The sequence below is a fragment of the Camelus dromedarius genome, chromosome 28 (assembly GCF_036321535.1).
Source record: "Camelus dromedarius isolate mCamDro1 chromosome 28, mCamDro1.pat, whole genome shotgun sequence".
In the NCBI taxonomy this organism is placed as follows: Eukaryota; Metazoa; Chordata; class Mammalia; order Artiodactyla; family Camelidae; genus Camelus; species Camelus dromedarius.
This window is the reverse complement of record NC_087463.1, coordinates 11,036,304-11,052,696: the sequence shown is the minus strand read 5'-3', so window position 1 is coordinate 11,052,696 and position 16,393 is coordinate 11,036,304. Positions and strand designations below refer to the sequence as shown.

Sequence of the window (16,393 nt, the reverse complement as noted above, 5' to 3'; positions counted from 1 at the left end):
CTCATTAGTCATCGGGGAAATACAAACCAAACCTATAATGAGCTATCACTATACATCCAACAGGCTGGCTAGAATTAAAAAGTTAGCTAATAACAAGTATTGGTGAGAATGTAGAGAAATAGAAATCATCATATATGGCTGGTGGGAATGTAAAATAGTACAGCCACTTTGCAAAACGTTCTGGTTGTACCTCAAATGATTAAACACAGAGTTACCATGACTCAGCAATTCCACTCCTAGGTATACACCCAAGAGAATTAAAAACATAGGTTCACACAAACACTTGTATACTCATGTTTACACAGAATTATTCAGAAAAGGCAAAAGATAAAGACAATCCTAATGTCCCTCAGTTAATGAGTGGATAAATAAAACATGGTATATCTATACTATGGAATATTATTTGACCATAGAAGGAATGAAGTAGGTATTTACCACAACAAGGATGAACCTTGATTATGCTAAGTGAAAGAAACCAGTCATGAAACATAACATATTCTATGATTTTGTTTATGTGAAATGCCTACAATAGGGAAACCTACAGAGACAGAAAGGAGACTGATGGTTGCTTCAGGCTGTGGGTAAGCTAGGGGAAAGAGAGAATTAAGAAGACAGGGGAGTGACAGCTAAAGGGTAGGAGGTAACAAAGGTATTCTAAAACTGACCTGTGGTCAGATGAGTCACACATCTGTATTGTGCTGAAAACCATTAAGTTGTACACTTTAAATGCAGAATTGTATAGAATGTGAATTATAATGCATAATATTCAATAAAGCTTTTTTTAAAGCATTAGGCAAGAGAATTATTGCATTTTAATACACATTTGTCAAATGAATGAATGAATCAACCAATGTACAGATAGAAACTCCAAAAGCTTTAATAGAATCCACCACTTTAAGACTTCCATTTCCAAGTTGGTGATTTTTGCCTTTAGGTACACTGCCACCAAGTGGTGCTGGGAGCCTTGGACTTACGGTGTGAATTTTAGGTATATGAATAGCAGGTACGCTTTGGAGGTATTCTGCTCAGATATACCAGATTATATTAAAGATGAGTCCACACCTAACTATGTAATATTACCTTAACATTACTGAAATGAGTATACCTATATATATTAGATAATAAATCAGAAAGTATAAAGTACATAAGGAAATATCCTTCCTCCCTAGTCTTTAAAAACTGGGAAGCACGACTGATGCTAACTCTCGCAAACTTTTATATTTAAAACACTCTGATTTACTTGGAGTCCTATTACAGAGTAATAGTAACTCCTTCTGGGCTAACGTGTGCTTCTGGTGCTTCAGAAAAACTTTGGCATGAAATGCCCTTTTAGGCAACTTTCCACCACTGTCAGCAGTTCTCCTCCTTCTAAACCACAGATGGTCAATTCACCTTGCTGAGACTGTTAGGGCTAATTAAAATCAGAGCCTTAGATTGCCTTTTTAATGCTCTGAATTAGTACATAGCCTTTTCCTTTCCCTCTGGGGCCTCTACTTCCTTCATCTGCCCGAGATTAAAAAATAGATCATAATAATCTTGAGGATAAATGCAAAACATTGTTCAAACTGTTATCTCCAAAAGAAGAGGGAAGGAGAGTAGAAATCCCCAAAGTGGGCCTTCAAATAAATATCTGTATAATGAACAAATAAACCCGACCACTCATCCAACCAGTGTCTCCACTATAACTGCAACAGTAATACCAAATTGTTTTATTACCAACAGCCTGAATTTACCATTTTTCTTCTTCTAATACGTATATGCATCCAACATAATCTTCTAAACGTCATTTTGGATGAAGCTTTTGCATACTCTACTGACAGTGGTGATCTCAGGTGAGGAAAGTAACACAGTCATGAGAGGAAGCAGCTAATAGATGGTTCTGAATTTTTCAAATTTAATTCTGCCTTTATGCCCTTGTATCCTACATTTGGGGTCATATCTCTACATGGAAACTAATTTCAGTATGACCCATTTAGCAACTACCTTGTGAAGGATAATCAATATAAACTTACCTAAGGCACAACTTTTATGACTGTGATCACTGAATGCATCTGGGTGAGAGGGGTCACTACTAATAAAGGCCAATTACATGTACACATGAAAATTAAGGACTGCTACTTAGGCAGAAGCAGTGATGTTGTAAATTCAGAAGAACTTTATTCAAAGAGTCACACGTTGTAACAAAAGGATAAATATTATCTGAATATATTTTATGATAACTCTTTTCCATTCATGGCTAAGAACCTAAGCCTAAAACCAAAAATGGGTAACCCCAGCAAGTCTTATAAATGAGGCAACTAAACACTGTAATGGGAGGTGAATGTGCCACTTACTTTCCAAACAAATGGATGGCTCAATTGTCTGCTTGGCCAGTTAAACCTGCTCAGAAAGTAGCAACAAATGACACATATGCTTCAGAAAAAAATTGTAAAACTAAAGCATATATAAAAAATAAAAGGAAATAAAGCCATATCAATTTTTTAATTCAGGTACAGTTAATTTACAATGTTTCAGGTGAATAGCAAAGTGATTCAGTTATATATATATGCATGTGTGTGTGTGTTTGTGTGTGTGTGTATATATTATTCCTTTTCAGATTCTTTTCCATTATAGGTTATTACAAGATACTGAATATTGTCTCCTGGGCTACACAGTAGGTCCTTGTTGTTTATCTATTTTACATATTATAGTATGTATCTGTTAATCCCTAATTTATCCCTACCCCCCACCATTCCCCTTTGGTAACCATGTTTGTTTTTATGTCTGTGAGTCTCTTTTTTTTTTTTTTTAACTTTTTTTAATTGAGTTACAGTCATTTTACAATGTTGTGTCAAATTCCAGTGTATTTCTGTTTTGTAAATAAGTTCCTTTGATCATTTTTTTCAAGGTTCCACATACAAGTGGTATCATATGCTATTCATCTTTCTCTTTCTGGCTTACTTCACTTAGTATGACAATCTCTAGGTCCATCCATGTTGCTGCAAATGGCATTATTTCACTCACTCATTTTGAAGCCATATCAATTTTTAATTATCATGTTTCTTACCACTACTGGACATATCTGAGAGTTGATGCAGTGTGTAAACATTTACATGCTTATTGTAGTAAAGTGAATTTATAGAGCATATCTAAGAACTGGCTTAGAAAAAGAATAAGCATATTTTCCATGGTTAATGATAATACTATGAAAATTGAGACAAATCATTTAAAATGATAGGATATAAAATGAAGGTGGTACCTATACTTAAAAATCTCTAAATAAACAGACGATGATATTGAAGAAAAATAACATAAGTGAACATTAAATTTATGGAGATATTACAACTATACATAATCAATTGTATAAATGAAGAAATGGGTTTTGATTCATTGCTCTTGTAAGAGGGACTTTTTTTCATCCTCCAAATTTAAGATTGTCAGTACTAAAAATATGTAAGAAATGTTGGTAATGTAATTCTCTACTGTAGCTCATGTCTGTATAAAATGGATCAAGAAGCTTTTTAACAGATGAATGCATAGAATAACTACTCTTTCTGTGGTGAATAAGTCTGCTTGCCATAACAAAATACCACAGACTGGGTGGCTTACATAACAGAAATTGAATTTTTCACAGTTCTGGGGCTGGAAGTCTAAGATCACGCTGCCAGCAGGGCTGGTTTCTAGTGAGACCTGTCTCCTCGGCTGGCAGGTGCTGGCTTCTCTCCAGGTCCCTCCACGGCAGCTCCTGTGTGTGTGCACTGGGTGGCCTGACATCTCTTCCTCTTCTTATAAAGACACTGCTTCTATCGGGTTTCTACCCTCATGACCTCATTTGCCTTAAAAACTTCCTTAAAGGTCCTATCTCCAAATACAGTCATGGTGGGGATTAACACCTCAACATATAAATTTGAGGGTGGTACGTTTCAGTCCATAGCAGTGGTGTATGAAAAAACCAAGAATCTCAATGGAGAGTTGATGAAATATTTTGATAGAAAGTTAGGTAATTCATGCACAGTGCACATTTTTAGAAATAGAGAATATATGTGTATTGTGTATATATGTGTATACTATGTTTATGCATGTACATATACATGTGTATATACATATATATTATATATTAAATACAGTGAATATTCTGAATCCACTGCCAACAGGCTTGAACATACCTGTGTAAGGCAAACATGCTCGAGTCAGTAATGAAAGCCCTTCTGAACACATTCCTAAAGGGTAACACCTGGACCCTAGTCCCTTAGGAAGGTGTTTCAGGCAGGGGTAATACCTGTCTCAGAGGACTTCCTCTCAAAGGTGTTTACTTGGGAGTATAAACTCAAGCACCACATAGAGTATATGTGCCTTGTGCTGGGTGGAAGATATGAATTCAAGTTTGGTTTCAAGTTTTCAATTACGTATGAAGGGCCAACCCAGCGACTTACCTGTGTCCTACAAAGCCAGTTTGGGACACTTCTAGCCAACAGTTCTCTAGGAAGGTGATAAGACAAATAATTGAGAAAACCTAGATACAAAGGTAAACTTCTAATAGTATATTGTTTATATTGCTGCAGGCTGCTTCAAAAGGAATTCTAGAATCTTTTCTAGAACATTCAAAAATATTTTCATCTTCTCCTTGATGTTAGACCTAATGGCTTTCACTGAAGAGTGAACTTTCCACCCGTCTCCCTCTGGGTATATGTGGACAGTGTACAGAGTTTGTGCAAGGTCGAGCCCTTCACTGGTTAAAGATCAAACACCTTTTTAAAGTATGCATTTCTGCCCAGATTCAGACAATGAATCACTTTAGACTGAAGGCAGTGCCAAATCTCCTGAAAGTTTATAAAGGGTTGTCTCACTGTATGCAGAGAGGTGGCGTATGAGGGTAAAGATGGGTAGACGGAGGAAAGGTTCAAAAATGGTGATTATAACTCTTGAGTGAGAAAGCTGGATATTATAAAAATAAGAATGGGCAGAATGCCGTTCTTTAGTTTTTTTTTTTTTAAACTAGAGTTTAAAAAATCATCATGGCACTAGTGATGAAACAAAGTATAAGCTGCCAACAGTATTCAGAGAGCCTCCCTCTGCAGCCTCGTCTTCAGAACTCCTCCTGTCACCACTGCTTTAGACTCTATCTTTTATGAGAGCAGGGACTATCAACTCTCCACAGCTTCACAGATGCCATGTTTACATGCAACACGGAAAAAAATCTGACTCAGAAGGCGATAAAGCAACTAACTGTATGAATCTGTAACTACACTTCTACTGCATCAGAGCCAGACTCCAAGGCTTTTTGTAGCCCTCCCCAAATCTAGTGCAGTGCATGTACTCAAAATATGTCTACCAATGCTGTATTGATCGTTACTATAATAGGTCAGGAATATTATGTGAATGGCTATTATTAAAAAATACATCTGTAAATTAAAATATCTTCTTTATATTACACAAGGCTGTCCTTAATCCTGTATTATATAGATTTCTCCAATAGGTTTACTGATTATGGTACTTTGTTTTAATTTTTTAACTTAAATGCTTTAAATTATATCTAACATACATTAACTCTGAAACTCTTAAGGAAGACCACAGCACTTCTCTTTATCTTGTTGTATATAAAATTATATCCTAATTGAGAAGTCTGTTAGTTTATGCAGGTTCACAGTCAAAGCCAGTCTAAGGGTAAGAAAGGATCACGAGTCGAAAGGCAAAACAGGAGTCTGATAAATGCATGATTAAAGCTTATAAGCACAAGCTTGGATTTCTTGTGGGATTTTATCTTATGACGAACTTAAATTATGCTTAAATTCTTAAAAGAGATGAAAAGTAAATTTGAATAACACTGAGAATAAAATTATTTTGTCCTTATAAAAAAAGTAATAAATTCTGTTTTCCATATAAACTCAGTCTTGCAGGATGAGCTTAACTTTATATCAGAATAGTCAAAGACTGAATCAAAGATCTTATATCAACACTTATTTTAAAGCCTGGGTAAAATACGTAAAGGAGCATTACAACCACATCCCAAATTAAACCATGCCTTCTACAGTAGTTATAAATCATATTAAGTCTGTGGAAAATCCTTAAAATGTATATCCAGTTATCAAGAGAATTCAGGAAAAAAAGAAAGAAAGAAAACCAAGATAGAAACACAGCTCTATATTTAAAATTTAATAATGTTTCTAACTTACCTATTCAACATATAATCTGTAACTAGATTTTTAGAAATAGGATGGTTCATTTAGAATAAAAATGGAAGTCTAAAGGCAACAAATCCAGCAGCCATAAAGAAAGACTTGGTACCCCATATAAAGTTTAAAACCAAACCAAACCAAAATCAAAACAACAACAACAAAATACACACACACAGAGCATACAGAGCATAATTACTACTCTTTCTATATAAAGAGTTCTGGTAAATCAACAAAATAAAGATGAATATTTCAATAAATGTATAAAGATCAAAAAGACTGAAAGTCAGTCACAAAACAGAAAATACCAATGTCCAGTAACCATAAAAATAATCTGAATGTAGTAGGGATGCAAAATAGAACAAAGAGACTCAATTTTATAAAATTATTAGATACACATATAATGGAAAAATGTACTCTTTTGTGAGGGGCAATTTTTTTGCAATGCTGGTGAGAACATCAACTTTTCTTTGGCACTTTCCTTTAGGATATAAGCAAAGAAATGATGAAGATATAAGAATAATCAGCTCAGTGTTTGCCTTTTCTAAAACTAAAATTTGGAAACAAAATTAATGCTCAGCAATCAAGAACTGGAGAATATGCAGCTGTGCACAGGAACACACAGAGGAAGATGCCCTGAATGTCACTGTGTGCACATATGTGTATGTCCATACATATATTTCTTGACTAGTTTATCCTCAGGAATCAGAATTTATATACATTTGACTTTAGATATCAATGAAGCATTACATGTCTAAACATGTGCATTAATTTGGTATAAGATTTGACCTCAGGTATTTGCAATTAGAGGTTTACTTATGATCGCTATAAATTCTAGCTCATCCCATAACCCCATTTGTCTTATGATCAGTAACACACATTACAAGATAATTTCTACAGTAGTTGTTTGGCCTTACTGTACAAATAATGTCACAAATGTGAAAGCTCTTCGTTTCGCCAAAAAACTACCATATAAAATAAGGGTAAATTAAATTGTTGCCATTTTAAACATAGCTGATTTTAGTTAGAATAATGCTACTTCTAAAACCAAAGAATTAGGGCCCTTTGTCTATCTTAGTTTAATATTTATGACTTGATCAAAGAACAACTTCATTGCCTCACCCATCATATATGTGATTACCCTGTGTGCAGATGAAAGCATTTTCTGAATAAACTTTAAAGCCAAATGCAAACTTTAAAGCAAAACAGATAGTATAATAATATTAAGATATAGGTTAGCAGATATAATCAGTATACTGTATCTTTTCATTTCTACTGAGTAATTTTTAAAGAGCCAATGATTTTTCCCAGATCATGCTTTAAAAGGTAGAAAAGTTTTATCCCAGAGGAAAAAATTCAAAGACTGGTAAACAACTTTTTGTTGTTGTTACAGGAAAAAGCAATCAAAATTCAAAATGTTAAGGCATTTTCTCCAAACTACATATTTTGTTTGATTTTGTAACTATCACATATAAGAATTATTTGTTTGCAATGATACATGCTGACCTTGTCTATCTAAATTTAATGAGCCTACCCGTGCCTCTTAAATGTATTTAGATTCTTGCTATGCAAGTTTTCTTTAGATGTGTTTGATTTTAACGGTTCACTTTCAACATAATATCTACAGTATTTACCTATTAACTAAACAATTTTACCAGCCCATCTAAATTTAACTTCAGAAGCCCTGCCGTCTCAGATGACATCTAACTTTTCTATTCAAGTACATATTGTTTTGTACAATGTCTCTCATTCAATTTCTTCATTTATTTCCCCCAGATAGTTTGGAACCTCTCATTTGCTATTTAACATTTTTGTTAAATAATAATATTTGATAGGTTTCAGTTACATACCTGGAATAATTAGACCAAAGAGTGATGTATCTGGATTTTAATCGACAAGCAAGTGTTCAGACACTGCATTTAACCCCTGTGCAACTAATCAACACAGAGCTAGGGTGGGTGCGGATTACTGGGGCTTTGCAATCTCACACTGATAAACACAGGAAGCAATTCGGGAGATAAGCGTTTAAAGTGGCACAATGATATATTTTGAAGGATACAATGTAAACTCATCTCAAGTCATTAACTTACCCAAGACTGTGAGCTCGGCAGAGGCACTGACATTCTCATTTTTATATGTGACAACACAGGTGTAAGTTCCACTGTCATCATCTGTCACATTGGAGATGAGTAAGTTGCTTCCACCCAATAAAGAATACTTTCTGGACCTGTAAGACAGAAGATGTATGAAATTAGAGCACAGGTTAACATGTATCTATCAGGCAAAATATTCAAAGGTTTAAATGAACTCCATAAAAACCCGAATTTTAAAATTGTGAGGGGGAAAAAAAAAGCAATTTCATGGCAGCTTGTTAACATGGCATTTATTGATCAAAAAATCCCTTCAAGATAAACCACTCCCATTAGAAGACTGTGTGCTGTGATCAAAGAAATGAAGTAGATTACTTGGAGCTAATGTTAATACTAAAAAGAATCTTAGAGATCACCTGGTTCAATTCTCCCTTTTTGGGTTTGAGAACCACACATCCAGAGAAGTGATTCCCCACAGGGGAAGTCAGTGTCCTGTGTCCTGACATCCAATTTAGTCATCTTTGTACAAAGTCCCATTTCCTACTGCACCGTGCATGCTCAGCTATATTAAGAGAACACATCCTCACATGCTGAAGCTGAAGCCGCCTTTCTTGCATGCTTTAATATTCTTAGAAGTATTGTGATACCAGGCCATGTATGTTGTTATGTAAATAAATATTTAAGGTAGCTGAAATTTAAAGATTAACTTATTGCCTACGACCCTATCTCACCATAGAATATAAATGTGTTAAAAAGAAGCACACCAGACCTCAAAATCAATGAAATTAATTTCTTAAGTGAAATCCCATCCATTTTAACCAAACTGTTTCAGACTAAGTGTTCCATTCTATTAAGAGTTTATTTTCTAACTATGCCAGTAATATATATCAATGTCCGGTAATTTAAAGTCATCCAAGTTCTTCTGTCTTTATCTTTAGTATTTGTTACAGCTGGGATGGTGAGAGATATAACTGGAACTAAAAAAAAAAAAAAAAAATTACAGACCCTATAATGACATGCTATCTATCTGAATACAGAAAATTTTGGTTTCTTAAGACATATTTCACTCTCTGTATCACTTCGGTAGGATGAGATCATCCAAAGTATCTTTGCTGAAGGCTCTTTGAGAAAGATCATCTCAAGGGCAACCCTGGCTTTCTAAATTTTTTTTTTCTGCAGAATTTAATCTCATGGACTTTGACTGTTTCCCATTCCTTTATTCCAGTGGATAAACATCTTTCATATACTGTCTAACACCAGGGAATGTGGGAAGAACATTCAATTATTATCAAAAACCCTAATATTTCTAGGTGCTGGTATCAAATTTGAGAAAGAAAACAGTAGCAATATACTTCATTAAAGTCCTAAGTTTATAATACCTGAGTTGGATGACTTCCTCTCCTCGTAACCATGTAAAACTCGGGGGAGGATAGCCAGAAACACAACATTCCAGGATAGCATCTTTTCCTTCAATGGCTACTACATTTGATGGTCTTTGCAAAAAATATAGCTGTCTATGCAGTCCTGGATCTGTAGGGGAAGAAAAAAAAAACATAGGATCACATTTTTTAGTAAAAACGTTGCAAAGAAAAATGCTGTAGCTGGAACCATTTTTTTTTTACCCAATAAGACACTATGATAAAGAGGGAAGAAAAAAATGGAAAGGTGCCAATGAAACAGACTTATGAAACAGATTCCTAGAAGACATTTTCCAAGCCTAGTTTCTAAGATTCTAGGATTATAATATTATATTCTTAGCTGCTGATGACGTCATGGTATAAGGCGAAGGGAAAAATGCTGAGACGGTAAGTCACTCATGCGCACGTTGTTAACTTAACATCCTTAAAGAACAAGACGAGATAACAGTGCCATTTCTAAATGATATCACCCAAAGTTTTTTTTTTGATATTTTCAATTTGCATGTCACTAATATCTATTTCACTTCCTTCTGCTTTGTTTACTGCTTCAGGGGTTTGGGAAGTAAGAGTTTAAAAAAGCATGTTAGAATTGTGTTAAACAACATACAAGTACTGAATAGGCTATAGACGTTACTGAGAAAACACCTGTTATCTTCAAAACAAGAGTTCAGCTGAAGTTTGTTTTTTATAGTAATAAATTTGGCTGTTTCTAAGCCTCTGTTTAGTTTTTAACAATTTTCTCAAAAATATGTTTGTCCCTGAAACTGAGACTCTGGATAAATAAGGAGCATCCTTCTACCTCATTCAGTGCTTTCAGCGCTTCTGTCTATAAAGCAGTGTTCATTTTTACTAGCAGGCAACTCTAGCAGTGTCTTACTCAGCCTAAAGACTCACCGTAGACCTCATATGATCCAAAAGTGCTAAGATTATATCAGGTGGAATAAGCAAAAAAAAAAAAAAAAAAAAAAAAAAGCAATCCAAAGCACAGGGTTCCACACTGTGAAGAGAAAATTCCATAAGAGTTAAGCGCTTCTCTTCCACCCACCATATAAACCCTACTCCTACTGCGTGGGACACGCCTACAGCAGCCTTACGGTGCAATGGGCTTGGAGGAAATCTCCGCAGTCACGTACTGTCCTCTGACCTGAGCTGCCTAAATTTCTACAACTCAAATTCATTCATTCAAGACAAAATGCTGTATTTCCAGGTCCCCGTTAAAACCCACATCCCTCTATGAATGCTTACTCCAGGCTTAATAAATTAAATGAAATTAGTCTATGATCTTTCATTTTGCAAACTCAAAGCAAAATCTTGAAGCAAAGGAAATGAGACAACAAAATCTAAAAACCAAAATTGGGGTGGATGAAGAAATGCCAAGGGAAGGTAAATCTAACTGGGTCATACTGTCGGTCATGGATGATGAGAAAGTGAAGTGGGAGGGGATCTGTTAATACTGCCGTTCATCTTCCCTGACCTGACCCAACTCCACACAGGTTGATCACAGATTAGTAAAAGAACATCAATTCTTTTCAATATCTTGTAGAAACCTATAATGAAAAAGCATACGAAAATGAATATATGTATGTTTATGTATGACTGAAACATGCTGTACACCAGAAAGTGACACAACATTGTAGACTGACTACTACATTTCAATTAAAAAATAATTTTAAAAGAAATTTAAAAAAGAACACCAATTCTCTAGTTAATAGTTGAGAGAGTAATTGTCATCTAAAGTAATCTGTGTGAAGAAAGAGGAATTCACACTTTCTCAGGCTTCTCATATCTGTTTCTGGTTGTTACAGCAACAAAAATAAATACTCCTCACAATGAAAATATTGACAGGATTCTCAAAATGTGTTAATCCTCATTAAACCAATATTGTAGATAAAATATCTCAAAACTTTTCAAAATTGCTGGTTGCATGTTTAATTTCCCTGCTTGAAAATGACTTCTCAAACCAAATGAAAATGTTTTGAAGGGAAATACTGCTTAAAACCAAAATTCCTGAAATGGACAGGTTCAGAAAATGTGCGTTTATAAATAGCCATCTTTCTGATGGAGGTCTAGCCATGGGAATGCTTGAGTTTCACTCCCTGTTCCTCCACAGAAATGTTTCCACTACATACACTGCATACTAGTACACTATTATAGTTGACTGTATGCTACACTGCTCTTCACAGACAACATCATAGAACACCTACATAGTTTTATCTTCCAGCTAAAGAAAATTTACCTGGGTTCCATGTGCAGTATTATTTATTTATCCACAAAAGAGCCAAAATTTCACCTCAGTTAGATTTTCTTTTATCAGAAGCAAAATCAGGCAACACAAAAATGGTTACTTTAAAAAAATTGTCATTTATATATTTTATTTTAATTTACTAAAAAAGGGAACAAATAGTACAGGAAGTTCCCGCATACTAGATCCCCACTCTGACATAGTTTTTCCCGTTACTAACATCTTACATGAGTGTGGTACCTTTTCTGAAATATCATATAGTTGGAATTATACAGAATGTCGACTTTCCCTATTGGTTTCTTTCACCTACCAGTATGCATTTGGGGTTCCTCCACGTCTCTTTGTGGTTTGATAGCTTATTTTTATTGCTGGATATTTTTCCACTATACAGATGTACCACAGTTTGTTCATTCATTCTAGTTAGAGATACCTTGATTGCTTCCTATTTTTAGAGACTATGAACAAATCTGCTATAAATGTCCATGTGCAGATTTTTGTCTGGACATAACTTTACAACTTAATTTGGCAAACACCTTGGAACACTATTAGTAGATTGTATGGCAGAACTACGTTTATCTAAGAAACTCCCCAACTGTCTCCCCAAATGGCTCTGCAATTTTACATTCCCACCAGCAATGAGTAAGAGTTCCTGTTGCTCATTCTCCTATGCATTTGTTACGGTCATTTTTTGGATTTTAGCCCTTTTAATAGATGTTCAGTGGGATCTTATAGTTGTTTTAACTTGCAATTCCCCAGTGACAAGTGATATTGAGCACATTTCATATGCTTAGTTTCTACCCATCTCTCTCAGGTGCCTATGAAGATCTTTTGCCTATTTATTAATTGGTTTGTTTTCTTATTGTTGAATTTCAAGCATTCGTTGTATATTTTGGATACAAGTTCTTTATCCAGATGTGTGCTTTGCAGATACTTTCTCAGTTTGTGGCTTGTTACTCTCTTAACATTCCTCTTAACGTTGTCTTTTGCAGAGCAGAAAGTACCAATTTTCATAAAGCCCAACTTAATTTCTTCTTTCATGGATAATTTTACAGGTGTTGTACCTAAAAATTCATTGTCAAACTTAAGATCACCTAGATTTTCTCCTGTGTTATCTTCTGGAAGCTTTTATAGTTTCATGGCTTATGCTTAGGTCTATTGTACATTTTGAGTTATTTTTGTGAAAGATACCAGGTTTGTGTCTACTATTTTTTTTCCTTTTTTGCATGTAAGTATCCAATTGTTCCAGCACCATTTGTTGAAAAGACTATCCTTTTTCCATTGACCTGGTTGTTCCTTTGTCAGAGATCGGATGACTATACTTCTGTGGGTCTACTTCTGAGAGCTCTGCTTTGTTCCATTTATCTATTTCTCTATTATTTTGACAACATAACACAATCTTGACTATTGCAGCTTTATCACGAGTCTTGATGCCAGGAAATGTACATCCTCTCACTTTCCTCTTTAGACTGTGTTCACTGTGCTGACTCTTCTGTTCACAGATATTTTAGAACTATTTACTGACATATACAAAATAACTTGCTGGGATTTTTGTCTTCATCTTAAAATGTCAGTTCAGGCATCACTGGGCTCATATTGCCACAAAAGAACCATCTACTATTTTCAGACAGAATATACATCCAGATTACTTCAATCTCCATGTGGCCCACTTCAGCTATGTTTATTATCTTTGTGGCTCTGTAGACACTGGAGCCTGATCATATGTGTGACCCTAATCATACGGAAGAAAACGTTAATTTTTGGCAGAGATGTTTGGTTCCATTTCTCTGAAGATATTTCTCTGTAATTATCTAATCTAATACATTCTAATATTATGGACGTTTCCCCCAAGAGTTAATAGCAATGGTCTTTAATAGTAAATAGTTCATATGTTTCACACTTGTGATAGATTAAACATGATCACAAATTGTTTGAGCTCCTCCAATCCTGAGTTGAGGGTGCATTTCCCTATGATATGAATCTGGCCTGGCCCTGGATCTTGTTTTTGACTAACAGGTCACAGTGGGAGTTAGACTGTATGAGTTCTGGAGACAAGACTGCAAGAGGCCTTACAAGTTTCTGCCACGGCTCTTTCTGAAAGGACCACGTCAGTGTAGCCAGTGGGAGGATGAGAAGGCACGTGGAGGATAACCGAGTTCCCAGCCAAAAACCTGCACCAACTGACAGACACGTGAATGAGGCCATCTTATTAAGCCTTTCACCTCAGCCAAATGTGCCCTACTGAGCCAGAGTGAAACCCGCAGAGGCACAGCTGAGATCCGCCACAGAATTACAAGAGATAATAAATTATTTCAAGTCACTGCATTTTGGAGTGATTTGTTATACAGCAATGGACATCTGAAATCTACACGAGGAACTGGAAACAAACCCATCCCAGCAATTTAAAATGCCAAGTAAACTCTGGTTGTTGTTTTTAGTTTGACTTTGGTTTCTGTTCTTGTACTAGTATGTTGATTCTGACTATTTAAAGAGTCATTATTAAAGTCAATTTGTGCCTTACTTTTCTCCTTTAAGATGTGATTTTTTTTTTAGAAGAATGTCAAGAAAATGCATTTAAGTTTTAAAATTGAGAGGATAGAGATACAATTGCCAAGGTTTATCTTTGATAAAATTGTGGGTGATCTTTATTTTCATCTTTGGATTTTTCTGTATTTTCTAAATTTTTTTAATAAAGAACATACATTAATCTTAGAGTAAGGAGTTATTTTGAACTCTGGAGTTGCAAAGTAGATGGGAACTGTATGAGGAGTAAAGAAGTTAAAACAGGTAATAACTAAAACACAGGGTAAATATCTAAGAGCAAATGAAAGTTTTCCCCTCTAGGCTCCATAATAATAGGGATGAAAAAGCCCATGGAGGAGTGAACTTAAAATTCTAGGTCATGACTTTTGTTGACTACGTTGACTTTAATTGAATCACGATGGAATTAGTAATTATTTATAAAATTCATTTTTGTTCTTGCTATATGGGCACTGATTATTCAGACCTAAGTGGAGTTATCCGGTTAATAGAATATGAAAAAAATGCCATAAAATTAATAAATATTATTGCAATGCAGGAAATGGCACAGAATACCAGTTTGAAATGTTCTATTTCACACATTGGTGATGAGTATATACACAGCCATCTTATATTCACTTTTCAAACTGACATATGTTTTATATACTTTTATGTATCTAATACATTGTAAAATGAAAAACGGGAGAGAAATGCAAGGGTGGATTCTAGAAAACAGATGGAAACAGCTTTAAAATCAAAGCAGAAATTTTTTTTTTCTTTTAATGTGAAAATTTTACATTAAAAATTTCAAAAGCAGACCTCTTTAGTATGACGCTCATGGAAGTGAATGCACAAAGTTACACAGGCATGTTTTCTAACTTAATTACAAGCAGTCATGATTTGCTTGGACTAAAACCCAGTTTAGCTTTTTCCTGTTGGGAGGCAAATATTAGCCTGATTCTCTGATCTGATCTCATTGTCATTCTGGTGGAGGTACAGCTAATCATTCTCTGAGAGCAAGAGGGTGGTACGTAAATAAAGGGAAAACAGTCATTACAGTGATGCTGATCTCTGATACACAGAGACTGCAGTAAATCGTAGAATCACCTTCTAGCAACATGCTGCCTTTGCTTATGCCTTTCCCTCGTGCCTTTGTTCCTTCTTTCCTTCCCTCTTCCCTCCCTTTATAACTTAAATAGAAAATTTGGCCCACTTTGGCTTAATCTATTATCCGAGTTAGAGAAAACGGATCTACAATCATCAGGAAAATGACTAATAATGTAAACAGTGGACTTCAATCTGGTCTCAGGGACCATTTGTAAGCTTAAAAATGATGGAGGCACCCAAAGCGCTTTTGTTTATGTAGGTTATAGCTATAAATAGTTACCACACTAAACATCAAAACAGAGATTAAAATATTTACTTATTAAATATGTATTCACATCTCACACAAAAAAAAAAAACTTCTTTAAATTACTTTCCAGGACAAAATTATCAGTGAGAAAAGTGGTGGTACTTTATGTTTCTGTAAAATTTTAATAAGTGGTTTAAAGGAAAATAACTAGATTGTTGCGTTACTTTCTGCATTCACATTGTTCTGATATGTTGATTTGGTTGAATTACATGAATATAATCTGACTTCAAATAGATATGCAGTTGGAAGAGGGAGCGTATTTTAATAGACTTTTCAGATTACTGTAGATTTTATCCTTTAACACTACACCAAAACTCAATAGGCAGTTCCCTGAAAGTTAGTTGTAATGTGAAATCTGACACTCTATCAATAAACATTTTGTGCTGTGTTATATAAAAATCCATTGGTCTGTCTTGCATTTTGAATGTAACTTTTGCCCATGCTTGATTCTGTCACATCAATCAACGGTCATTTGGAATGGTACACTGAATTAGACAGATCTTCCAAATGTTGACACATTTCACTGAAGTATCAAAAAATCTCATTTGTTACTATCACCA

General features: G+C 34.9%; 1 protein-coding gene across 5 annotated transcripts in view; it reads right to left on the bottom strand.

The window, feature by feature from the left end:
- The window catches only part of DCC (DCC netrin 1 receptor), a 984,533-nt gene that overhangs the window by 492,621 nt on the left and 475,519 nt on the right, over positions 1-16,393 (bottom strand). For all 5 annotated transcript variants that reach the window (XM_064480349.1, XM_031441886.2, XM_064480347.1 and 2 more), the window contains 2 exons: positions 9,622-9,772; positions 8,243-8,379 (listed from right to left, as the gene is read on the bottom strand). In XM_064480349.1, the coding sequence (XP_064336419.1) occupies positions 8,243-8,379; positions 9,622-9,772 (288 nt within the window). The remainder of the gene's footprint in view (positions 1-8,242; positions 8,380-9,621; positions 9,773-16,393) is intronic.